The sequence below is a fragment of the Nelumbo lutea genome, chromosome 5, assembly GCF_056320005.1.
Source record: "Nelumbo lutea isolate HS-2025 chromosome 5, American lotus-T2T, whole genome shotgun sequence".
Classification (NCBI taxonomy): Eukaryota; Viridiplantae; Streptophyta; class Magnoliopsida; order Proteales; family Nelumbonaceae; genus Nelumbo; species Nelumbo lutea.
This window is the reverse complement of record NC_142688.1, coordinates 79105023-79132664: the sequence shown is the minus strand read 5'-3', so window position 1 is coordinate 79132664 and position 27642 is coordinate 79105023. Positions and strand designations below refer to the sequence as shown.

Below are 27642 nucleotides of genomic sequence, written 5' to 3'. Positions count from 1 at the left end.
TCTTTGGTATTCTCTAATTCCAGACAGATTTAGTCCAATCAACCTTTGGTTCTACCCTAAGAATAGCATTCCATGAAGATTTGCAAGTAAAGGAACCAAAACTGTTAGCAGTCCAATGCCAAATATCATTTCCTGCTGAAGCTTTTAGCCCCACACTCTCAATTTGATTGACTATTTGACTGTCTAGGATATTTTTTATTTGGTTCCAGCTCTAAACCCCCTGAGCATTTAGCATATCATTTACTGCTATGGTAGTATCAACCTGTTCAATATCATCAATATACTGAATGAGAGGACCCAGGTCACTCCATTTATCAAGCTTGAATGGTAGAGATCTGCATCTGATATGCCATGTGAGTGTTTAACTAAAACATTGGTAAGTTTACAATTAGCTTTTCAGGTTGCTGAACCTTTCTCCAAATCAATGAAATAGTAACGATTGTTGTGAAGAAACTTAGTTTTGAAGTATGCCGGCCATGCACCCTTTTTCTGTAAGAGCCTTCCAGAGGGCCTTGAGCTTGAACAGAACACAATGTTCAATGCTTTTAGTGATTTAAAACCAAGCCCACCCTCTTTAATGGTTCAGCAAGCTTTTATCCAACTCAACCAACAATGTTTGGAGTCATCAGTGGCACTCCATAGGAAATGTCTAAACTTCTTTTCTAGTCTATGAAGTAAGCCTTTTGGCATGCCAAAAGCCATCATCATTAAGTGAAGGCTCATTTATGATAACACATGTTTGATTAGAGCTATCCCAACCTCGGTTGAAAGAAGCTTACTTTGCCACGTGGCTATTTTTGTTTCAACCTTCTCAACTAAATTCGTGAAGTACCTTAGTTTGGCTTTGCCATTATGAATAGAGACTCCAAGGTAATGCAAGGAAGTTGATAGTGGGAATAACCTAATGTTGACTCCACAATAGACACTCGGGCTAGTGTTTATTTATTTTTTGACCCGATGCTTCTTCATACTTGGATAGAAAACCCATCAATTTTTGGAGAGCATTTCTTGTCCCTTTTGCAAATATGATTGTATCGTTTGTATAAAGGCAATGTGAGGTGCTTTTACAACCCTAATGGACATGATATCAAAGATCTGGATTTTCATAGAATATATATATATATATATATATATATATATATATATATATATATATATATATATTCAAACCCTTGCTCAATAGCTCTTCAGCAAGAATAAATAAATGCAGAGACAAAGGGTCTCCTTGTCTCATCCCATGAGAAGATTTAAAATAGCCAATCAAGCCTCTGCTTATTTTGATCGAAAATCAGCTGATCTTTCCTTATTTTCTTTTCCTTGCCCTTTTCTATTAAACCCTAATTGACCAAAAAATACCCGTCATTTTCTCCAAAGGAAATCAACTAATATAATAAGAATCATTTCATTGACATAGAAAAACAAGTTTCTTTAAATTCTTGTTTCGTTTCATTGACATAAATGTCCTTCTCATCTTAAAACATAAAAACTATCCACTCCTTTCTCCAATAAACCAAGGAAAACCAGACAAAACTTTAAATTTATATCTATTAGAAAGAAATCCCTACCATTTTATCTGAATATTTAGTCAATTCAGAAATTTGCAAAGATCTATTAGAGCAATTGAGAGGACTTCAATGTTATATTTAGAAAACTAATTGAATCATAAATGTTTCAAATAAATATGAAAATGATAGTTTAAGAATTTAAATATTTATAAACTGAACGGGAATTTCTTTTGAAGTTAATTGACAGAACTCTAACCAAGGGGGTATTTGTCGCAAATGAAAGTATAGGGTGTAATTGTCACTGATCCCACAGTACAAGGGGTCTTTGTAATTTACCCTAAAAATGTAACCCAAAATTGCATAGTATCCACCTATAAAATACTTAAACTTTGTTTAAATCCCTAATCTCATTGGTTAGAGATGATGAATAAAAAAGAATGGTCAAAATTGAGTTTTTAAAATATTATGAGTCACATGCTATCACTATCACATGTGAAAAGAGTGAATGATGGCACACTAACAATAGGAGTAAAATTAGCCAATTGTCGAAAAATAATAAAAAAAACTTAGGGGGCACTTTAATGGATTTTTTAAACAATTAGGATTAGTCAATTTCTTAGGTAGTTTTAATATTTCATCAATTTATCCTCAAACAAATAAACATAAAGGCATGACATGACTAATTCGATCACTGTTAACATACTTTATTATTAAAATATCTAGAAAATAAAAATATTTATTTACTTTTATTTTTTGAACTCAAAAACTACTTTTTTTTTTCTTTTAGAAGCCTTTTGAACTCAAAAGCTTGGTTGGGGAAAAGTAGGCCCCTAATAATAATATCTATCTATCTATCTATCTACACACACAAACTAAAACAAGGAAGTCTATATTCTCATTTTTCTGAATTTTTATTTTATTTTATTACCCCTCATTTTTACAAATAACCAATAGATAAAGAAAGAGAGAGTTGCTTTCTAATGTCTAGCCACGTGGCACCATTATTCCCTTTATTAGAGTCTCATCCAATTCTCCTCCCTTCTCTCCTCCACTTTCTCCAAGATAGACGCCAACTATTCTCTCCTAAATTATCTCTAATTTCTATTTATCCTCTCCCCCACTTTCTCTGCCATATCTATCTTAAAAAAGTTTGAATTAAAAAATAAAATTATATAGTAACTTTAAAATATTTATTAAAAACACAAAAATAATTATAATACATTTAATAATATTTGGATTGTTAATAATTTTATATTTTTATAAATTCATAATAAAATTGTATAATAACAATACACCTTATTAATTTTACAAACTATTCTAACTAAATAATATTTTAAAAATTTAAATAACAAAATTATTTAAATAATAAAAAATTAAAATATGATTGAAATATTTCAAGAACTAAATATTTTAAATAACAAAACATTAAAAATCTAAATAATTATATAAAAATATTTAATATTATATAATAACTTTAAATAAATAAAATTTAAATATTTTATTTAAAAAATATTTAACATAACTAAATTTTAAATATTTAAAATAACAAAATTATGTAATAAATTAAAAAAAAATTCTTTAAAATATAAGAATCACTATAATAGATTTTATATAATATTCATATTAGTAATAGTTTTATAGTTTACATAATTATTATCAAACTTATGCAATAATATTATCAATAATAATTTTATGGATTATTCAATTTAATAAATAATTAATATTTTAAAAATTAAACGAAATCATTTAGATAACTAAATTTTAAATATTGAAAAATTTAATAATAACAAAAATCGATTAAACAACAAAATCATGTAATAACTTTAAATAATTATAGAAAAACACAAAAATAATTATAGTAGAATTAATAATATTTGATAACAAAAATATAATATTTAACTATTATTGAACTAATAAAAATATATTAAATAATTTAGAGGTATTGAAGCTTCCAAGTAACAAAAAATATGTATTCACTTTCAAACGAATATTTTTAATAGGCATTATAAATAGAATAATAATTACAATTATTATTGTTCTAATAATAAAAACAGTATTTCACATATAGAATTTTTAGACAAATAATTATACAAAATAATTTTTGATTTAAAAATTTTATTTTAAAATAATTTTAAAAATAAAATTAATTTTGGAAAATAATTTTCTAAATAATTAAGATTTATTAATAATTGTTTTAAATATTTATCTATATCCATGAGATATTTATATATACTAATACTAATATTAATATTTATTTTATTTTCATTAATTATTTATTGTGATAATTATATTTTTAATAATTATGTTGGTGAGGGGTACTCTCACAACAAAGCTCACATGTGCTTCCTCATATTCTCCTTTCTCACACATGTGCATATTTATTTTTAAATGAAATAATTAAAAATATAACAAGGCAAAATTAGAATCATCATGGGTGTTCATTGTCTCTCATAAAATGTAGGGGTATAAATGGATTGAATTCAAATTGAATCACCTAATACCCGAATTCGAATCCGATTTGAAAATTCAATATTTGAAATCGACTCGATATTCGACGGATATTGAAAATTTATATTCAAATTCAAATTCGATTAAATATTTTAATATTTGATTCAATTAGAATTTGGCCAATTAATTATTTAGGGTATTAATAAATATATAAAACAAAAAAAATATTTATATAATGTATATAAATATACAAATTATTTATATAATTTAATAATCATATATATAAACTATATAAAACATTTAAATATTTTATACATTATATATAAGAATAAGTAATCGATCGAATTCAAATATTTATCAAATCAAATAAGGTCATATCTGAATTCAAATCTATTTGGTAAGAATAGGATATTCAAATTCGACTGATTAGATATTCAAATTATCTGAATTCAATTTGATTATGTTGAATCTCGAATTTGAAATTAGGTTTTTGAATACCGTTGACCCCCTACATAAAATTGATATTTAATTATTCTGTAATAAGATCATTCTTCTTCTTCTTCTTCTCTCTCTCTCTCTCTCTCTCTCTCTCTCTCACCTTAATAGTCAATGTTTGTAACATCTCCCTCTAGGGCTGTTCACGGGTCAGTTCAGTTCGATTGCACTTAATTCTATGATCAGAATAAAAAAGTCAAGTTGAATTTGAGGCCAATAGATGCCAATCAATAAAGAGAGAAAACAGCTTTTAAATTTCATTTTATTCGACATCAGTTTAATTTGTTTTAGTTAAATTGAACCGAAATTGTAGCCTAAAAAGGTCGATGGGTCCAACCTGTACCTATATGCTCCCCACATTTATGACCACTTGTAGTTGGCTAGTTGAATATTGGTAGTCAATCCCTATATAGGTCCAACCTATACCTATAGCTGTCTCTTTGGTTTTCCCTCTTACGAATAGACTCACAACATTTTACTTTTTTTTTGTCAATCTCTATATTTAGTTTTTGTCAATTATATTTTATTTGTTGTGAAAATAGATGGAGATGATCAGAAAGTAGTGGTTGTCAATCAAAAGTAAAAGAGACGAAAAATTTATAAGATATATGAATTACAAAATGCAAATATGTGTAAATATGCTCGGGTTGGTTTCACATTGAGTTACAAAAAAGCACAACCTCAACCGAACCGATACATTGGGTTTTGCCAATTTTTAAATTGAGACCAACTGAACCATTTTAGAAACTGACAATCTCGGGTCGAGTTGGTTTGGTTTGGTCGGTTTACAACATCTTTTGAACAGCCCTACTCCTCTTCCCATTAAATCCCTATTTTCCTCTTAAATATCTTTTAACTCTTTTTAGTTATTTCTAATAAAGCAATGGTGTAAATTAGATGGATTGAATTAGGTTAATGGCCAACCTAAATATGAACCCAAACTAATACTAATGTCAAAACCCAAAATAGCCCATGAGTACAAGGGGTGAACCGATTTTCTTCTTATATAAAAGTTTGAAGAAACCATTCTCCTTTTCATGGGTAATTAGGTATTTATTTATTTTTTATTAATTTAATATAGATTTTTTTTTTCATAAATTCTCCTTATTCAACAACTAAATGCAATAAGAAAGCACTTACATGAGCCTTTGGTTATCTTTATCATTTTAATTTTAAAATTGTTTTTAACTTGGTTATTCATATCATCTCATGTTAAATATATTTTTTTTGATTTTATAGGGCTACACAACGGCGGGGCGTGCGGGTAGCCCATCCCCCAAACTCTTAATCCTCGAACCTTAGTGGCAGCGAGATTTGATGCCAGGTCCTACTAAAACTAGCCAAAGAACCTATAAACTAAACCACCATAAAGGAAAAGAAAATTATTTTTTTGTACTATTTTATATATAATAAATTAAAAATATATAAAAATTTTGAGTAATCACTATTATTTTCATTTTTTCCCCTCAAAAACACATTTTTAGAAGCAGACCATGTCACCCCTAGTTATCACCTAAAAGAAATTCGATCTCACCCAACCAACTCGACTTGTTAGAACCATTTTACCCCAAAAAATGACTTGAGTGGGCTCGGTTTAAGAACTCGGGGGTTGGGTTGTGGTTTGTTTCTTTTCCCGCATTGCAGATTGCACTTGCACAGCTATCATCTCTCATTTCACCAATATTCCCTGCAGGAGCACTCCCCGCTCTTGAAACAGTGAAACCTGTTGTTATCTCTCACAATGATCTCCCTTCCCTCCAACTTTGATATCATCTTAATGGCGAAATGACAATCTCCACACACCCGTAGGTTTTTCACCACTCTGATCATAGCTCCTACTTCACTGACTAGAAGTCCAAACCCAATGGCCAGCTTCTCACTGTGAGTTCCAACCATCTCCTCTTTCTCTTCCTCCTCCACATCTCTCAACACATAGCACTTATCAGCTACATATCCAGCATCTCTCATCTTCTTCCTCAGTTCTTCCAACAACCTGTAAATCTGATCAGAGAGCTTGTGTGAACGATCTCCAGCTATGAATCGGTGTAATTTGCCGCCAAACTCCACCCAACTCCACCCAGTTGTCTTTTGCACTCCCCGCGCTCTCATTGTGGCTCTGACTCTTTCTACATGTTCCCACTTCCCAAGTGATGCATAGATGTTTGAAAGCAAAACATAGTTCCCTGAGTTCTCAGGTTCAAGCTCGAAGAGATTGCATGCAGCAATCTCCCCAAGATCAACCCGCTTGTGGATGCGGCAAGCATTGAGAAGCGCTCCATAAACTCCTGCATGTGGCTTTATCGGCATTGTGTCTATCAATCTCTTTGCTTGGTCAAGCTCACCAGCTCGGCCTAACAGATCGACCATGCAAGCATAATGATCTACTGATGGACTCCTTATGGACTCGAAAATTTTCTGGCCTTCCTTTGCTAATCCTGAATGACTGCATGCTGTTAACACACCAATATATGTTATCCGGTCTGGTTCTATTCCTTCATTTTTTATCCTCAAAATTAATTCAATGGCCTCAGTTCCATGGCCATGGGCTGCAAACCCAGCAATCAATGAATTATAGGAGATTAAATCTCTTGTTGGCATGTCTTGGAAAATCTTCTTGGCATCTTCCATGCTACCACATCTTGAGTACATGGAAATAAGAGCATTATAGCCTGAGTTGCTCAATTTGATGCTGTTTTCTTTGATAAATGACAAAACCCACTTACCCAACTCAAGAGCTCCTAGATGCCCACAAGCTGATATGACACTCACCATTGTCACTTCATCTGGTTTCAACTCTTCCTTTGTTGTCATTTCTTTGAAGAGCTCAATGGCCATAGCTGACTGCCCATTTTGAGCATAGCCTGCAATCATCGAATTCCATGAGACCACATTCCGTTCTGGCATCTCATAGAAGAGCTTGCTTGCTGAAGTGAGATCACCATTCTTTACGTATGCCGAGATCATTGCATTCCAAGAAACCTGATTCTTATATATCCCCATCTCATCGAAAATGTTCCGTGCCGTTTCAAGGCTCCCACATTTTGCATACATATCAAGGAGCGCTGTCTTGACAAAGCAGTTTAGACGGATCTTTCTTCTATCAAGTGAACTCACAAGTGATTCTGCAAGTTGAAGATCTCCGCGTGCTGAACATGATGAAATAATGGTGACCCATGTGGTCTCATCAGGTTGAAGTCCCGCATCAATCATCATATCAAACAACTTTAGAGCTTCTTCTGCAAATCCATTCTGCACATAACCCGAAAGCATTGCATTCCATGAGACTACATTCTTCTCTGGCATTTCATCAAAGAACTTCCGTGCTTTCTCCAAATCACCAAACTTAGCATAACCACTAACCATTGCGGTCCAAGAGATGATATTCCTTTCAGGCATCAAATTGAAGAGTTGAAAAGCTTCAGCTTCATGGCCCCAGTTCCAATACCCAGATATAATCGAATTCCAATCCGCAATTGTCTTATTGGGCATTTCATCGAACAATACTCGAGCATGTTCAATAGGTCCATGCTTGGCAAACATATCCATGATTGCATTCCGGACGTACTGGTCAGAACCGTGACCCAATTTTAACACATGGGCATGGAGTCCAGTAGCTGCCTTTCCGGCTGACTTGATCAAAATTGGGTACACAAATGCATCAGGTCTCACATCACACCGCCGCATTCGGTCGAACAGTGTGAAAACATCATGGTGGGCTCCCCATTGGGAGTAAAATTTGAGCATAGAGGTGAAGACAAAAACATTTGGGCGAGGCACAGAGTCGAAGATGAGACGGGTGTAGGCCAAAGGCGCGTGGATTCGCGTGCATTGGCCGATAAGCAAGGTCACCCAATAGTTGTGGTGCTGGAGGGAATGTTGGATAATCTGTGCATGGAATTGCCTCAGCTGGTTCAAACTGTGAACATTGCATGCTATTGTGTCTAGGCGTGACATGAAACTGCAGCGAAACCAACATTACTACTTCATGACCCCGTCAAACCGTCCACATTACGTTAAGAAGTGATAGTTGCAGGATTCCAAGTTTCAAGCCATCAGAATTTCCTGCCTCAATCCAACTCGACCAAAATTCAGAGCTTTTCAGGCGAGAAAGTAGTAGATTCTTCTTTGTCAATTGTCAAGGACAACTAGGGCTAATCTTGAAAGTGGACAAGGGCAAACCAGTCATTTCGGCTGGAACCCATTTGATAGTTTGATAAATGCTACGGAGTCTGGTTGGCCCTGGTTTTTAGAGAGTAATCTTTGATCTCCGTGTTCTTCTCCCTGGCTCTCTGTTATGCTCCTTTAACGCAATTCGTGTTTATGGCTCAAACCCTTCTGAAGTGGGTTGGTGCCTCTTCAAGGTTATTTGGTTCTTTCAAACCAGCGCTACACACGCATGGGCTTCAGGTTCAGGTTCCGTTCCAACGACAAATCAAGGCATTCACTTTGTCCGGTGGCGCTGGTGGTTACAGTGGTCGGGATTTTCTGGCGTTGTCGGACGAACAACTGATGGGCCAATGCGAGATGGATACGTTCAAGGCGTCCGGTCCTGGTGGTCAACACCGCAACAAGCGAGAGAGTGCCGTCCGACTCAAACACGTACCTACTGGCATAGTAGCTCAGGTCATCTCTCTCTCTCTCTAACTGAAATAACTGTTCAGATTATGAAATTGACTAAAATGCCCATGTAAATGACAATGATTTCCTCCATGGCCTCCCAGTGCTGGTTTGGTGGCAGGGGAGGAAGAACTTGCTTCAGAGAGTATGTTACAATGGGCAACGATGTTGTGCAGTCAAGGGTGAAAATTTGGTTTCTACTTTGAATAGCTATTTGTTGCCTCTTAAGTCAACTCATCATGGATGGATATTTTTCAATCATTTATAAACTATATTGATAGGCCTTATTGATATTTTGGGAGGGAGACTGATATCGTATCCCTTCTAGCATAGCCATTGCCATTGGGAACCATTGAATCATACAACCCTTTCATGTCATGGTTTTTCCATGCCCTGATAAACTGGTTTGGATTTTTATTTTTGTATGACCATGACCCCATTTACCAGTGACAATCCATTGTCTTTGGGTCCAATAACGTTGAGACTGGATTGTTATTGCTATTATATTTATCTCAATGGGCTGCAGTCTATAAACCTTGTATAGTGACAGTAGCCTTGTAATTTTGTTGATGAAGCTGGTGGTTGATGATTGCGCATTAACAGTGGAATTCTTTTTGGTTAAAGTTATCTCATTCTCATTTGGAGAGGAATGTTGTATTTATAGATATGTTCAGGAGTTTGTTGCAGCAGTAAGATTACAGATTACAGGTAGAGTTCAACAACTGTAAAACCTAAAAAACTAGGAGACCTTTATCATGTTGCTCACGTGTGGTTTGACTTAGTTGAATTGTTGAGATCTATGAGTCTTGCTTACATGCCCCATATAACTGAACTCGCCAGCAAGAACATTAGTTTGGAGTAAAATTGATTGAACTCGGAACCTGATAAAGGTTTTGTTAACATGTCAGCAGTTTGATCTTGTGTTAAAAAGTAGTGGACTCCAAAACTTTTCTTCAGTGGTATGTCTTGAATGAAGTGCAGGTTAATTTCCAGATGTTTTGTTGTTGCATGAAATATAGGGTTTGCAGCAAGGTAATTAGCACAGTTGCACTAATGTTGTCACACCAGACAGAGATAATAGATACTTTGCTATAAAGAAACCCAAGTTCATGTAGGAGGCTAGATCCAGATGATTTTGGTTGCAGTGTTGACAAGGGCTTTCTGTTCAGCCTAAGTGCTGGAATGGGCAACCATGTTTTGTTTGTGGGCATCCAATAGATTAAATTTGGACCCAAGTGTAAATCCACCTATTGGTTGATGGTTAACAGGAGATCCTGCTCAATCTGCATCCAGGAATGTTTATTAGTGTGTGGAGGAGGATGATTTGAGAAATATACCTTGAGTTACAGAATGTTTTTTATGGCACAAAACACTTTTCATGGCTGACCAATGCTTGGAGGTAGGACAATGAATTGAGAAAGCTTGTATACTGTAAATGAAATGTATGGACATGTAAGGGCGATGTATTTGGAGAGCCCCAGTGATGCTTCTGAATTCACTCATCAGTAAGTGGATCACCCAATTACCTGGATAGTTTACATAACAATGCCATTGGAAAATGACTGGTTTTGCATGGCGAAGATGAGTGCACTTCAAGAGATTGACAATGTATTTCTGTCGAGTGTGTGTAGCATTGTGAGACCAAGATGGTATCATGGTAGTGGTGTTGTTCAGTTGTTCTGTAGATGAAGAGGGATAAAACAATTTTTGAACCGTGAACCCGAAATCAATTGGATGAACAGAGGTGGAAGAACTAGGCATAAGGTGCTTGTTTATACCAATACAAAACCTTGTTGAGTTTGCAGATATCTGGGAAAGTGAGTATCAGTGAAACCGGCTGGGTGTGTCATATATATGTCCTCGGGAAGGACACCATGAGGGAATGCATTTGATATATCTAGCTGGTTGATGTGCCGTTTTAGGGATTCTGCAATTGCCAAAGTAGTGTGAACGGGGCTTTAACCAATGACTTATTATAAAAAAAATGGGGCTCTAACCAATGATTTATTATAAAAAAATGGGGCTTTAACCAATGGATGTTTTGTATCAGCAGCCAAAGCAGAGACTAAAAAATATAGCAGATATATATCCCATTATTGAGAATGCTTCCATAGCTACATCATCCACTACTTAAGGTACTCAAGCTTTTGCTTATGTTGCCATTGCTGGTAAGTCCATTTCTTGGATTGTAGATTTAGGTGCATTAGATCACGTGCTTAGTATTTCCTCCTTATTTCGTACTTATTCTTTGTCTTCGGGTAGGGATAAAGTTTTTACTGCTGATGGGTCTCTTGCTCTTGTTTTTGGGAAAGGTGATCTTAGGGTTATTGACTCTTTAAGCTAATAATTTATTGTACATGTTCCTAAGCTTAGTACAACCTTGTTATCAGTTAGTAGTATTATTAAAGCTCTTTAGTATTCAGCGGCTTTCTGTCCTGATCATTGTGTTTGCCAGGACATTGCTTTCAAGAGATGATTGGGAGTGGCCATGAGCTGGAAGGTTTTTATCTTCTGGATGTTGGATCTTCACCTTCTCTTAGTTCAAGTCATCCTAGTCATTGTGGTCATAGTGTCTCGTCAAAGTCTGTGGATCAGATAATGCTTAGGCATATCCAACTTGATCATTTGTCCTTATTTCTTTGAAGACATTGTTTTTTTTTGATAAATAAATTTCATCAATTTTGTTTGAAGACATTGTTCCCTTTCTTTTTTCAGTGAGTTGATATGTTGAGTCTTTGTCAAACTCTCAAAGCATTGTAGAAACATTTAAATTTCAAGCAATAAAAGAACTGATTACCTTTTGATATTATTCATACTGATTGCATGGGTGGATATCAGTATTTGTTGGATCTTGTGGATTGTTTTTTCATATCTCTTGGATATATTTGAGGTGTTCTAGGAATGGAGTACCCCAATTAGTTCAACAAGTCCATCAAATGGTTTTGGCTTAGTTTGGTGTCAGGAGCAAGGTATTTTGCTCTGACAATGCTAAGGAGTACTTTGAGAAAAAAATTCTCTTCTTACTTGAGTTTATGGTGCTATCAATCAGAGTTCTTATGCCTATATTCTGCAACAAAATGGAGTTGCAAAGCATAAAAATAAACACATTCTTGAGGTCTAGAAGGGAATTATGTACAGTACTCGTATTCCTATTTGGTTTTGGGGTGATGTTGTGTGTACTACTGTCTTCCTTATTAATAGAGTCCCTTCTCATGTTCTTGGATTTAAAACTCCCTTTAGTTCTTTCTTTTCCAGAGATGATCTGTTTCCTATCCCTTGTCATGTGTTCTGTTGTACATAATTTGTTCATATTCTTAGTAATCATTGTTCCAACTTTGATCCCAAATCTATCAAATTTGTGTTCTTGGGTTATGCATCTGATCAAAAGGATATTGTTTCTTTGATCCCATTTCTAGAAGGAGGTTTGTATCTATGGATATTCCATTTTTTGAATCTACTCCTTTCTTTTCTAGTGCTTCTTTACAGGGGGAGACTGCTCCTTTTGCTCTTTTTCACCCATCTGCTCCTTTACCTTCTTCACATCCCACTCCTTCGTGTATTCCTAAGCCATCCATTACCTTGCTTGTTAGTGAATTCAAGACTCTCCAGTGAAAGAGGAAGGCACTTTTCATAGCACAACCACTTCAGATCTCTTCGTACGATGCGTGTTCCTCTCACCATGTTGATCCCATTCCTCTTTTAGTTTCAACTGCTTTTAATGTTTTTGAGATTTCTGCTAGTCCTCCACTAGATCCTCTTGAGATGCATGTTGACCCACCTTCTAACCTTGATCTTCCTATTGCCTTACATAAGGATAAGCATAGTTGTACCATTGCTCATAGCATTTCCCATCATATTTCTTATGACTACTTATCTCCCGCGAATAAGTCCTATCTTGCTTTTGTTGCATCCATTTCTATTCTACGAAATGTGGTTGAAGCAGTGCAGCAACCTGAGTGGAAAACATATATGCAAGTAAAGATGAATGTCTTACTAAAGAATAAAACATGGGATATTGCTAAGTCGCCAGAGGGAAAGACACTTGTTGGTGTAAGTGGGTGTTTAAAGAAGTATAGGGCGGATGGTAGTATAGAAAGGTACAAGGCAAAGCTTTTTGCTAAGGGCTACACTCAAACCTATGGGATTGAATATGAGGAGACTTTTTCTCCTGTCGCCAAAATGACATCCATCAGAGTTCTCTTGTCCCTTGCAGCTCATTACTCTTGGTCTCTCTATTAATTGGATGTTAGGAATGCTTTCCTCAATGGCGACTTTCATGTGGAAGTGTACGTAGATATATCCCTTGGCTTTTATAAGCATCTACTCAGGGGGAGTGTGTAAGCTCAAGAAAGCTCTATATGGCCTCAAACAATCTCCTCTGGCATGGTTAGACAGGTTTTGTTGGTGCCTTGAAAAAAAGTTATGGGAGATTTTTATGGGAGATGGAGAATTAAAAAAGGGACCACCCATTACCACTTCTATCACAATGATGTATGGTTTGACTAGGTTGGATGTTAAGATCTTGAGTCTTGCTTACACTTTTGACCCTTATTCGTGTTTTCTGAATCAAGTTCTTTTTCCATTGTTTTGAGGGAGTGAAACAATTTTTTTTTCTTTATTTGTTTCAGTGAAGCTCATTGGATGGTGATATTATATTTATTTCGTTTGGTTCCATGTCTTGTACAGGCTGTTGAGGACCGCTCACAACATAAGAACCGTGCATCGGCATTAGCTCGTTTGCGCACTTTGTTAGCTCTTAAAGGTTATCCTTAACTTCTTCTGTCAGTATGAAATGCCAAATAAGTAGTATCTTTTACAACTGGAATTAGCCACCAAGACTTGATGTAGAACTTCTTACTGATTTTTAGTTGTATGTGATGCAAATCACAATTTTTTGTTTTATTGGTAATGATATGCAAATAATGAACAGTTGTGAATATTAGGGGTAGCTTGGATATCCTTGTACGAAACTTTATGCAGAATTCTTTGATATGATTCTATGCCATTCTTCCTTGTATTCTCCCCTAGAAAATGCAACTTTGAGTGAGGTAGATGTTTCTTATTAGTTTTTATAGATGAGATGAGAAATTTCTTAAGCATTACTAATAAGACTGGTGATATAAATTTCATGGTTAGCATATTAAAGTTGGTATATTTTGTCATTTATCTGTTCTGTTACATTTTGTCTTTCATGCAAAGTGTAGAAGGGCCATTACCCAATGCTGGTGGGAGGGGGGGGGGACTAGATATGAACCAAGCAATGGATCATGTCATTCCTGCAAAGGGTTCTTGTGTAAGTGAATTCAAGGAGTTATATTTACTGAAAAGAAATCCTTAATTTATCTAATTACCTTTCAAGCAAATGAGGAAGCTTGAGAGGGATATCTTGGCACTATTATTATTTTACCTTAAGAGTGTTGTAAAACAATATACACTGTTTAAGGTGAGATAGATTTTTAGAAACACACATAAGAGTGACAATACAATATGTCTATTTCTACTACCTCCTTTTTAATGCTTTTTATCATATTTATCTGACTAAAGAAAATAGTTACCAGCAATGAGGGAGGGAGAGGCAAACAAGATTGCTAACTGTTGAGAGATTATTTAAAGGCAATTACCCAATGTTGGTCCCAGCTATTCTGAGGTCTTGGGAGTATTTAGTACTGATTATTTCTACCGTTTGGTATTTATTATTGCTGCTGTATTTTCTCTTTTCCTATTTAGAGAATCATATGTGCAGGGGTAAGGCTGTGTACATCTGTCCCTCCCCAGACCCGGTATTGGCAGGAGACTCATGCGCTGGGTTGCCCTTTTTAGAGAACCATATGACAAGGATATTCTGGTCATTTTTACTACAATGTATTAGAGGTTGATGCCTCATACTTTTTGGCTCTCTTAATATACCTCTCCTCTTTCTCTTCTCTTCTATTTTCCTCTAAATCTGGAACTGACTACATTAGAAAATTAAAACAAGTAGCTATTAGAGCATAAAGGTCTTGGTTGTACTTGTTCTTCTCCAGGATAAAATTCATGTAGTCTTAGGATCATTAAACTGCATGGAATGTTGGAGGAACTGATCATTTCAATGTTGATTGCCTGGTTTTAGGAGGAATTTTGGAAAACTAAATGAAGGTAGTTGATGTTCAAAAAGAGTTATTGAATATTTTTCCAAAAGCTCAATAAAACAAAGAAAGTTTTCTGCAATAGTCTTGAGTGGGTTCTGCATTGGTTCTCAGGTTTCTCTACATTAGTAGTGACATCCTAAAGTGAGTGATTGCAACTTGGAGGTTCTAGGGAGTTTGAACCGAGTCCCCCATTCCCTTTCTCCAACTTCTCTTAGTCTCAAGAAGGATGATTGTCTACATTTTGTGTTGAGAGTTGTGGTTTCTCCAAAGATTTGATTTTTGAGATTTCTTTTTTAGTCTGATTTTTTTTTTATCAGTAAGGGAAAGATTTTATTAATATCAATATCAAGTATTACAATAGGTGGAAATTCCACCCTAGAGATACTCTTTATAATTTATAATTTTGCCCAGAACATTTGGTGTCTCGCTGTCCCTTGTTTGGCTAATACATCTGCCATCCCATTTGCTGTTCTTCTCACCCAATTGAAGAGTATGTCTATAGACCCATGGGATTTAGGAACTACCTCTTGTCCATGAAATGACCACCTGTGAGTCCCCTTCCACCTCCAAGTTTTGGAAACCGAAATTGCTTAGCAAATATTAGCCCATGAGTAATCCACACAACTTGGCTTTCAATGCATTACCGTCTATTAGTGGCCCTTAATACAATGCTAATTTCTTTCCTTCCAAGTCCTTGAAAACCCCTCCCAACCCTGCCACAACCTGACTACCAATGTAACTCCCATCAAAATTGAGTTTGACAAAGTTGGTTGTTCGGGATCTCCATTCCATATTTACTCTTTCCTTGGCTTGAGCCGACGAAGCCACTTCCTTCCAAGTTCTCAAAATGTCATTTGTTGAGAAACCTTGGAAATCCTCCATGGTTTTCACCCAATATGCAGCTTCAATTTTTTCCACATCCATGACTTCCATTTCTAATCATTTATTTTTTCATTAAAGATCCTCCTGTTCCTTTCTTCCCATACAGTCCATAACATGGAGGCTCTCACTGCTTTCCACAAAATTTTCCCCTTTTTTTTTGGTTATCTCAGGAAATTTGGGTCAAAGAGACCCACCACATCCTTAGGAGGAGTCCACCTGCACCCAAAGAGAAGCTCCTCCCAAATACAAAGTACAAATGGACAGGATAAAAATATATGGGAAAAGGTTTCACCATTGCTTTTACACAAAAGACATGTCAGGAGAAAGGCCTTTGTTTGGCTTTATTTTTTGCAGCATACCACAAGTGTTAAACTTTCCAAGGAAAACTTCCCAACAAAGTGCCTGGATTTTAAGAGGGATTAGATTACTCTAAATTTCTTTCCCTGGGAAATTTACCCCCATGGTTGTAGGCTGAACTAAGAAGTTGAAAAAAGAAGCACAAGTGAAAGTACCATATGAAGTGATAGACCACACTGTTGTCCTCTACATTTTGATCCAAGGAGGTAAGTCAAGGTTGGCCAAAAGGGGAATGATAGGTTCACATTCTGTTTCCCTCATGCCCCTTCTAAAACCAAAATCCCAATTTATGCCCGATGTAGAGAAGCTCACAAGCTTAGAGATGGGTTCAAATTTGTAACTTGATAGTGCATAAAGCGCAGGAAATTGGACCTTTAGTGGTTGTGCACCTATCCAAAGGTCTTTTTTAGTTTGAGTTTTCAAAAATTGTATTTGGAAAAGTGTGGCGGATTTATTTGGAGGTAATTCCAAGTAGGTACTAGGTAGTTAATGCCTAGGTTAACTATGGGAGCCTTGGGGGGACCTTTGGTTTAAGTTTAATGGAAAAATATATCTTGGTTGGTGAATTTTATGCAATCCCACCTTAGTTGAAATTAGGTATGTAGTCGAGTCAAGGAAAGTTGAACATTGGCATGTCTTGACTCAGTTTGACTAATATACTACTATGTTTGAGTTTGTTTTGAACTCCGATTCGAGCTTGACTCAGTAAATATTCAATGAGTTGGAGCTCGACTTGAAAGCTAAAATCCTAATATATTTTTATATTTAATAAATATAGATAATATACTTTTATATTCTATAATATATATTATAGAATATAAATATATCCTTTCTCCCCTATCATTTATCCATTTTGTGGTTTTTTTGAATTTTTATTTTTAAATTGAACAAATTTACTCAAAGTAGCCAATCAATTTTAAGTCTTTAAGACTTTCATTCCTCCTCATTGACTCACCATTTACTCTTTCTTCTCTTTCTTATTAACTCCTTTGATTATCTCTCCTCATTAATCATTCCATTAACTCTCTCGCCTCCTATAACTCACTACACTAATTCTCTCTTCTCTCAATTACTCCGTTAAGTTGCTTAAAATACATGTACTCCTTTTCCTTTTTATCTTTTTTTTCCCTTTTTTATTTTATTCTCCCTCCTATCATTAATCTGATAAACCAAAAGTAGTTTGCTTAGGGGTGATCATTTCAGTCCGGCCTATGCTCAGATCTGCATTAGGCCCGCAAATTTCAAGGCTTGTGTGGGCCCGGCCTAGATTGTAAACAAATAATGGATTAACAATTAGTTAAGGAAAATATCATAAACAATCAGATCACCTAAAAAAAGGTAGAGAGAGTTCTAAGACATAGGTCCCACCCCCTTGCATCACCAACCTATTTTAGCATATTTCTATAGGCCTCTTCCATTATTAATTAGCCTATTGTATTCCAAAGAGAGAGAATTTTACTATTATCCAAATTCCATTTATTTGTTTCATATTCAAATTCTATTTATTTGGTTAATTGTCAAATAATTACAATTTGAAACCAAATAACTAAAAGTTAGTAAAAATTACTAAAGTTAATAAAAATATTAAATTTTAGCAAGTTTTTACCTAGAAACTATTAAAAATTAAGAAATTAATAAAACTTAGTAGTTCATAAATAAAAAATTAAAATACATTTGAATTCTATTTAAAAATAATTAAAGTTAATAGGATAATTAGAATCAATAATAAAAAGTAAAAAAAAATTATTAAAAGTAATAAAATAAACCATTTGCATTCCATATAAAAATTATAAAAATTAATTAAAATAATAATAACGGCTCAATTAAAAATGTCATAAGATTCCTCTTACTCAGGGATGATCATTTATAACTTAGACCAACCCAACTATACCTACAAATTTCTAGGTTCAACCAACTATTTTCTTTTGAGCTAGGTTTACCTCAGATTTACACCAAGCCTACACATAATGCGGGTAGTAGGGCTGTAAATGGGTCGTATTCATATTGAACCTTGTTGCATCCACATCCGCATTCAATTATGAAATCTCTACATCCACATCCACACCCGAGTATTATATCAGATATTGGATATGGATTTAATCCGCAACCAAAAGAAAATATACATAAAATAATAATTTTTTATTGGACTTGGACTTTAGTCGGATTGGATGGGATTAAATCTGCATCTGATACAATTATTAATTGGATGCAAGTACGAACTTTCAAAACCGGGATAATTGGATTCGGAGTGGAATCGGGTATCGGACTTTTAGAGTCCATTTATATATCAGTTTAAGCAAGAGAAAGAGAGAAAGATATGGAACATAAGAGAAGAGAGACTGTTCGCTTGGTCTGTCTTACTCGATCCAACCCATAAATTTTATATTTATATTAAGGGAAATTGTCCAAAACCCACCATCACTTTTTATGAATTCTCTTAAACTCACCACAACTTTTCAAAACGTCCAAAACTCACCATGTTACTAACTTGACGTTAAACAGACTAACGGGTGTTAACACATTACCATTTTACCCTTCATAGAAAAATATAAAATATATACCTATATATTTTAATATTTTAACTACAAAAACATGAAAAAAAGGAAAATGTTCAAAAAATATTTTCAAATATAAAATACATAAAAACACAGAAATTACAAAAATAAATAAAAAAACTATAGAAATTGAAAACAAAACCAGAAAATAAAAATTATAGAAAAATACCTAAAATTATAGAAAAACACAGAAATTGCAAATAAATAACAAAAAATACAGAAAAAATTATAGATTGTAGAAAATAGAAAAATGTAAAAAACAGAAATTAGAGAAAAATATTGGAAATTATAAGAAAATACTAAAAATGCAAAAAAAAAACAAGAAAATTGAAAACCAAAAAAGACAAAAGAAACTTGAAAAATATGAAGATTGGATAAAAACAAAAATTGCAAATATACATAAAATGTTAAAAATTTAAAAATTCTATATTATAGAAAAAAGGAAAAAATTGTTAAAAAACAGAAGAAAGTGATAAAAATTTCAAAAAGATCATAAAATCCTACACAAAAATACATATAATGATAAAAATTTAAAAATATCAACTAAAAAATCAAAAATTAAAAAAAAAGTTTTAATTATATATTTTAAAAAAATAAAAAATTACAAACAAACTAATAAAATGATAATATTTTTTCAAAAAATAAACATAAAATAGACATTGAATCCGAAGATTGTTGCAACAAAATTTCGAAAAATTTTTCAAACAATCAGATAAACAATTACAAAAATATTTTTTGCATAAATTTGTAGAATCCTCAATGGGGGGATTTACATTCCAGATTCAAAAGAATACATTTCAAATGTTTCAAAACATGAAAAATCTTTGAAATTTTTGATCGTCTTTGTAGAGAGACTGGGCCGAATGGGCTTATTTATTTTTAGCTAATGGGCCTATCTTTATGGGCCTGCTATTTCTTTTTTTTAGTTCTCTTTATGTTACTGCCTAGCTGGCCGCCCACTTAAGGGCTTTCTTGTAATTAACCTAAGATTGAAGTTTAGTAAAAGTATTAGAGAAGGGAGGGAAGAGATATTCGAATTCTTCTTCTTCTTCCTCTTCTTTTCTCCATCTTCTTCCTTTATGCTGCTGTTCTCTACTTTTCGCCCTCTTTTCTCTCTATTTTTTACCAAGTTTATATCAGTTTTAAGAGGAATGATTTACATCTTGGTATCAGAGCAAGTTTCTTTCTTCCTTTTTCTTTTCTTTTTCTCTTTTCCCATACATCCTTCGATGAAGAGAGTGTATGGAGAGATAGGTTCTCTATAGTTCAGAGGACCTTTTCCCTAGTTGGTAGAGGGTTTGGAGAGTTTAAATCAGGCCGGAAATTGCCAAGAATTGGTATTGATAAAAAAAAATTGCCAAGAAGTGATGTTGTACTATTTTTGCCCAAAACCTTAGCCGATTAGAGATTTTCGAAGTTACAGGTAAAAGTGAAGCTTTGGGTGTGGTGCTTTGTGCTTGGGAGGTGTCTTTTGACTTCTAAAATAGGGCAGTTCAGTTTTGGAAGAGGTTGGGAAGCTCTGGTAGGAGCGACTGCATGTTCTTTCTTTCTCCCCAACAACCGGACATAGTGAAACCCTAATTTTTCAAGCATTTGGGTACTATTATGACTTCAAGTAAGTTTATAAAGACCAAATTTCTGGTTTTTTGATTTTTGTTTGATTAATGGAGCTATATGGAAGTGAGTTCAAGCAAGTGCCGATTTCTGGGCTTGGCTCGGTAGATTCCGTTTTGACTGGTGTGACCACAATTAAGCTAGATGGAACCAATTATCTTGCTTGGGCACAGTCTATAAGGATTTATGTCTGCAGTAGAGGGAAATTAGGGTACCTTACAAGCAATAAAGTGAAACCCGAAGAGACAGATCCTGAATTTGAGAAATGGATGCAAGAGAACTATACAGTCATAGGATGGTTGGTCAACTCTATGCAGCCTCATATAAGTCAACACTATCCCTGGATGTCTTTGGCCAAGGAGATCTGGAACAGTGTTACTGAAACCTATTCACAGAAATTGAATGTGGCTAGAGTCTACAAGTTGAAAAGTGATGTGAAGAACCTAAGACAGGGGGAGAAGAGTGTGGCAATCTACCATTCTATGCTGAAATCCCTATGGCAGGAAATTGATGTTATGGAGACAGTTGTATGAGATAGTACGAAGGATGCATAAACCTTTAGGAAGTTGGTGGAACAAAATAGGGTCTTTGAGTTTCTTACAGGACTTGACCCTGAGTTTGACATCATTAGGCAGAATATTTTGGCCAAAGATGAGGTTACTCTTGCCCAGGCATATGTTATGGTAAGCTATGAGGAGAGTAGACAGTAGGTTCAGTTATAGAGTCCACCTACATAACACTTTGCACATGCTGGAATAAAGCTGAATGGTCCAATTGAGAAGGAGCAGGTATGTGAATATTGCAAGAAACCAAGACATACTAAGGACACTTATTGGAAGCTTCATCTTGATCTTCTACCTGACCGGTTTAAAAACAACAACAATTTTTAAGAAGAACAGTCAGACAAGAAAGCCTAAGACAGCTAATGTTGCCACAGTACCCAAAGGAGGAAGTAAGGATAGTGAAGAGAAGTCAATCATTGAACATTTGGCAGCAATGAAGGCAGATTTTGAAAAGTATGGAAGGTTGTTAAATCACTTGGAGGCTACTATCTCTACATCTCACTCTTCAGGAAACACATCATCATCATTAGCATTTGCTCACTCAGGTATTCGTGCTTCTGCAAACAATGCTTCAGTTTCAAGTAATCATAAAATCCCTTGGATCATTGATTCTGGTGCATCAGACCATATGACCAACTTGTCTAATCTTTTCTGTTCATACCGCCTTCTCTCTGGTAAAGGGAAAATATCCCCTGCTGATGGGTCTCTTGCTCCCATTTCTGGCAAAGGGGATATAAAGACCTCTGTCTCTCTTTATTTATCCTCTGTCCTTCATGTCCCTAAGCTTAATACAAATCTTTTATCTGTTAGTAGCTTAACTAAATCCATGAACTGTAGCATAACCTTTTTTCCCACTCATTGTGTTTTTCAGGACCTACAATCTTAGAGGATGATTGGGAGTGGCCATGAGACAAATGGAATATACTTGTTGGACACACCTGATAGGGTTCTTGGACCACCTCATGGAGTTGCCTCGGAGTCTGTCTTGTTAGAGTCTATTGACAAAGTCATGTTATGCCACTTTTGGTTTGGTCATTTGTCTTTTTCTACTTTGAGTCATTTATTTCTAGATATGTTTAAGGGAGTGCCTTTATTAAGTCTTCATTGTGAGTCGTGTGAACTGGCAAAGCATTGTAGACAATCTTATTCAGTAGGCAATAAAAGATCTATTTCTCCTTTTCATATTGTTCACTCTGATGTGTGGGGGCCATATCATTTGCCTACTATGGGGGGTTATAGGTACTTTATCCTTTTTATTAATGATTACTCTCGTTACACCTGGATTTATCTCATGAAATCCTGGGATGAAGTACCAACTATCGTGCAAAAATTTCGTGAACTCATTCTTACCCAATTTAATACTCAGATCAAAATATTCCGTTCTGATAATGCTAAGGAGTATTTTGAGAAAACCCTTTCAACCTATCTTGAAACTTTTGGGGTTATTCATCAAAGTTCTTGTTCCTATGCTCCACAACAAAATGGAGTGGCAGAAAGGAAGAACCAAAATGTGGTTGAAGCTGCTAGATCCCTCCTTTTTGCATCCCAGTTCCTATAAAATTTTTGGGAGATGCTGTCCTTATTGCTACCTTTTTGATTAATCGTATGCCTTCTCAGGTTCTTGGCTTCAAAACCCCTTTAGCCTTCTCTTTCTAGATGAGGATCTTTTCTCTCTTCCTTTCATAGTTTTTGGGTGCACCTGCTATGTACATGTTCACAACCATCAAAGGCACAAATTTGAACCTAAGGCTTGTAAATATGTTTTTCCGGGATATGCCCCCACGTAGAAGGGATGTTGTTGCTTTGATCCGGTTAGTGGCACCTGCTTTGTATCTCGGGATGTCACATTTGTTGAGTCTACTTTCTTTAGTATTCCTCCTGAGGGGGAGGGATTTGAGGAACCCTTTTCTATGTCTCCAGTAGTTACTCTTCCTGTTCCTTTTGAGTCATCTGATGAGGTGTCCACTTCTCCCACTGGACCTATCTCCAGTACTCTTCCTCCTGCTCCTCCTCCACCTCACCTTCCTGTAATTCCTCCTCATCCTGTTCTCCAAAGGTGGTACCAAAGACAGATTCAGACATGGGCAAGTTGTTTTCACTCCTAAGAGCCTCTTGCTCCTCCCATCATTACTAAGGTAACAGGTCAGCCTTCCTCTGACCCATCTACTTCTTTCTCGGACCTTGCTCTTCCCATTGCTCTTTACAAGGGCAAGTGGAAGTGTACATCCCATTGTATCTCTAAACACTTGTCCTATAGCCTTCTATCTTCTACCTACTACTCTTTTCTTGCTTCTGTTTCTTCCCATGTGATACCTAGGTCTGTACCAGAAGCCCTATCTAAACATGAATGGAGGGATGCTATGATGGGATGGCTGAATTGGATGCTTTGCATAAGAACCATACCTGGGATATTGTTGACTTGCCTGAAGGGAAGGAACCAGTGGGTTGTAAATGGGTATTTTCCATTAAATATCATTCTGATGGCTCTATGGAGAGATTTAAGGCCAGGCTGGTTGCTAAAGGCTATACTCAGATGTATGGTATTGACTATCTTGAGACCTTTGCTCCTGTGGCTAAGATGACCTCCATCTGGGTTTTGTTGTCCCTAGTTGCTACTTTTGAATGGCCTCTCCACCAGCTTGATGTTAAAAATGCCTTCTTGAATGGAGATCTACATGAAGAGGTCTATATGTCTTTGCCTCCGGGAGTGTATGGAAAGGAAATGCAAGGGAATGTGTGTAAACTGCAGAAATCCATTTATGGTCTCAAACAGTCTCCTCGGGCTTGGTTTGAGAGGTTCAGGGCTGCTCTTGTCTCATTTGGTTATACACAAACTCAATCTGACCATACCTTGTTCTTGAAAAGAAGTGGCTCTCTGGTGACTTTTCTGATAGTTTATGTTGATGATATTGTGGTCACGAGTAATGACACCTAGGAGGTCAGTAAACTCAAAGGTTTATTAACTCTGAATTTGAGATCAAGGATTTAGGAGATCTTCGATATTTTTTGGGCATTGAAGTTGCTAGATCTAAGGATGGTATCTTCATTTCTCAGTGCAAATATGTCATTGACCTCGCTGAGATCGGTAAACTTGGTGCTAAACCAACCTTCACTCCTATTGATCCCAATCATAAGCTTTCTGCTACAGATGGTGAACTTTTATCTGATAGGGGAGTGTTTTAGAGACTGCTTAGGAAGTTGTTATATCTCAGCATGATTCGATCGGCCATTTCTTATGCAGTGAGTGTTATTAGTCAATTTATGCATTCTCCCATAGATACTAATTTAGTTGCTATAGAAAGAGTTCTGTGTTACTTGAAAGGTACTTCGGGGAAAAGCATTCTATTTTCCAAACATGGACACATGAAGCTGGAAGCATACACTGATGCTGATTGGGCAGGATGCATTGATGATAGGAGATCCACCTTGGGTTATTGTGGTTTGGTGGCAGGGAACATTATATCATGGAGGAGTAAGAAACAATCTGTAGTTTCCAGATCCTCTACTGAAGCTGAATATTGGGCAATGGTACATGGTGTGTCAGATTACTATGGCTACAATCACTTTTAGAAGAATTGGGGTTTGTCTATGAGAAGCCAATGATGCTCTACTGTGACAATCAAGCAACTATCAATATTGCACATAATCCTGTTCAACATGGCAGAACTAAGCACATTGAGGTTTGTTAGAATAATGTTAAAATAATTTAGTTGCAGATGTTAGGGCCTGTTTGGCTAATTAAAGTGTTTTTTAATTTCGTTTTTCCTTTCTGTTATGTCTATTATTGTACTCAGGGGCACATGTGTCTTTTCCCTTGTTATTTCTGCCGCCCTATATATATTAAAATAAAGGCTGGCGCCGCCAGTACTGTTACATTGCAAAACCCTTCTTTCTTCCCTCCTCTCTTCTCTTCTCTCCTCCTCTTCTCTCCTCTTCTCTTCCTCTTATTTTTGGCCGGCCATTTTGTCAAGATGGTATCAGAGCGGGAATACTGATTAAAGAGAGCAGATCGGACAACCTTACTGAGAGAACATATCGAACAGACTAGCAGAACCTGGGCGGAACATAAATCCGATTTGGAACTGAAAAAATAGCTACAACTGGTACAGTTCTTCCTGTTTTTCTCTTCTTTACCCTTCTTGGTCATGTGCCAAGTGGAAACCCTATGAGTCTGGGCGGCTGAATGCTGTCAAACTGTGTACCCTTTGTTTTTTTGGATTGTGTGATCCTGTTCATGTGTTAAGACAACAGTAGGTCAAGAATGACCTGTCTTCTCAATGGTTTGATTTGACTATAAGTAAGAAGGATCTCTCTTGCTGATTAGTGGCTGTTAGACATTCTGGAATTCTGGTAGGTTGGGACTGTTAAAACTATACAGGTCTAAAATCTACCAAATAGTACCTCTGTTTTTGTCCGGAATTTGGTACTGATTGTGTTCAACCTGGTTGTTAAACCCAAGTGTGTGGGTGTGAACTGAGTGGAGCATTGTTTTGTGGAGTAAGGAGGGATCCTAAGTCTGGTGGTTGGGACTGATTTACTATTTGACCATGTCGACTGAGAATTCTGCTACTTCAGAGATTTCAGGGAGCCACAATGGAATGAGTGGGGGAATGGATATGAGCTTTCCCATGGCTGTTATTCACTTTGATGGTTTGAATTACCTTGAGTGGTCTAGGGGAATAAAACTCTACATCACTGCTAGAGGAAAATAGGGTATATCAATGGGAGAGTGAAGGAACCGAAGTATGGAAGTGATGAGCATGATAGGTGGAACCAAGAGAACGGTATGGTGATGTCTTGTTTCTTGGTTTCAATGCTGCCACAAGTAAGGAAGACTTTTATGTGGACTGAGACTGCTTGTGAGATATGGGAACAAGCGAAGTCCACCTATTCAGAGCAGAGACACTATGCCAAGATATATCAACTACAAGCTGAATCCTCTACTTGCAAGCAGGGGGAGAGGAGTCTCTCGACGTACTATTCTGATTTGACATCAATATGGAAAGAACTTGATCACTATCAGAATGTGAATTGGAAGTGTGATGAAGATACAAAGGCCTATAAGTCACTTGTATCACAGCAACGAGTGTTTGCCTTTGTCCTAGGGCTGAATCTGTCATATGAGTCCATCAGGGTGCATATCTTGGGTAGTAAAGACTTGCCATCAGTCCAGGAGGTGTATGCTTTGGTGCAGTCAGAAGAAAGCAGAAGAAGTGTGATGAATGGTGTAGAAGGGGAGTCAGTTGCCCTAGTTGTCCGGGGAAATTCAGATACAAATATCGGAGGTGGCTTTAGAAAGGGTGACACTCAGAAAAAATCAGATGATAAGAGCAAGCGTTGGTGCACTCACTGCCAGAAGACACGACACACGAAAGATACATGTTGGGATCTCCATGGAAAACCTAAATGGGCACAGGATTTGGGTAAGAAGTCAGCACCTGATCAGGGCAAGAAACCAGGCCAGCAGAATCAAAAAAGGTATAACTCAGCTAATATGGCATTGACAGAGACTAGTCCTTCAGTAACTCAGGAGAGACATCCCAGTTCTACCTCGTTTGCGTCTCCTTGGATTATTGACTCCAGAGCCTCAAATCACATGACCAGTAAGTCTAATTTGTTTTAGACATATAACCTTCTCTCTGGGAGAGATAAGGTAAGACTGGCTAATGGTTCTTTTTCTACCATAGCTGGCCGAGGCACCATACCTCTCCCACTTGGCCTTACTCTTCCTAATGTACTGCACGTTCCGAAATTACCTATTAATTTGTTGTCCATTAGTAGTCTTACTCACTCTTTGAACTGCTCAGTCACTTTTTTTTCGTCTTCATGTGTGTTTCAGGATTTGACCTCGGGGAAGACGATTGGTAGAGGAAGCATGGTGGACGGTCTCTACGTGTTGGGGAATAATGCTGGTCTAGTGGCGGCAAAGTCCACGAGTTCGTCAAGTGAGAGTCAAGCCTATTTATGGCATAGTCATTTAGGTCACCTTTCTTTTGAGTCGTTAAAAGTTATGTTCCCAAAGTTGTTTGAGTCCTTGTTAGTGAGTCAGTTACAGTGTCAAACTTGTCAGTTGAGTAAGCATTGTAGAAGTTCTTTACCTTTACGAAATAAAATATCTGAATTTCCATTTCATATTGTTTATTCTGATGTTTGGGGCCCTGTTACTCTACCTACTGCGGCTGGCTATAAGTATTTTGTTACTTTGATTGATGATTATTCTAGATACACTTGGGTTTACCCTATGCGATCTCGAGATGAAGTGCCACGAATTGTGAAAGATTTTCAACGCATGGTGTTCACTTAGTTCCAAACGGAAATCCATATCTTCCAATCAGACAATGCAAAGGAATATTTCCATAGTGATCTCATGAAGTTCTTTGGTTCGAGTGGGTCACTTCAGCGAAGCTCTTGTGCCAGGACACCCCAACAAAATGGTGTGGCTGAACGGAAAAACCGTTACCTTCTCGAAGTTGCTCGT

The 27642-nt window shown here is 36.1% G+C and overlaps 2 protein-coding genes across 8 annotated transcripts in view; one reads left to right on the top strand and one right to left on the bottom strand.

Moving 5' to 3' along the window:
* Nucleotides 1–5820: 5820 nt before the first annotated feature.
* LOC148853028 (Pentatricopeptide repeat (PPR) superfamily protein) lies at nt 5821–8402 on the bottom strand. The gene has a single exon (XM_088947555.1). The coding sequence runs from the start codon at nt 8400–8402 to the stop codon at nt 6123–6125; it is 2280 nt and encodes a 759-aa protein (XP_088803681.1). The 3' UTR covers nt 5821–6122.
* Nucleotides 6102–27642, top strand: part of LOC148853027 (Class I peptide chain release factor) — a 51994-nt gene continuing 30453 nt past the window's right edge. For 4 of the 7 annotated variants that reach the window (XR_016099863.1, XM_088947556.1, XM_088947558.1 and 1 more), the window contains exons 1-3: nt 6102–9071; nt 9170–9247; nt 13752–13827. Coding sequence is in view for 6 of the 7 variants with exons in the window: in XM_088947556.1 (XP_088803682.1) it covers nt 8769–9071; nt 9170–9247; nt 13752–13827 (457 nt within the window). In the remaining variant the exon portion in view is untranslated. The remainder of the gene's footprint in view (nt 9072–9169; nt 9248–13751; nt 13828–27642) is intronic. The other 3 variants (XM_088947559.1, XM_088947561.1, XM_088947560.1) reach the window with 1 other exon arrangement.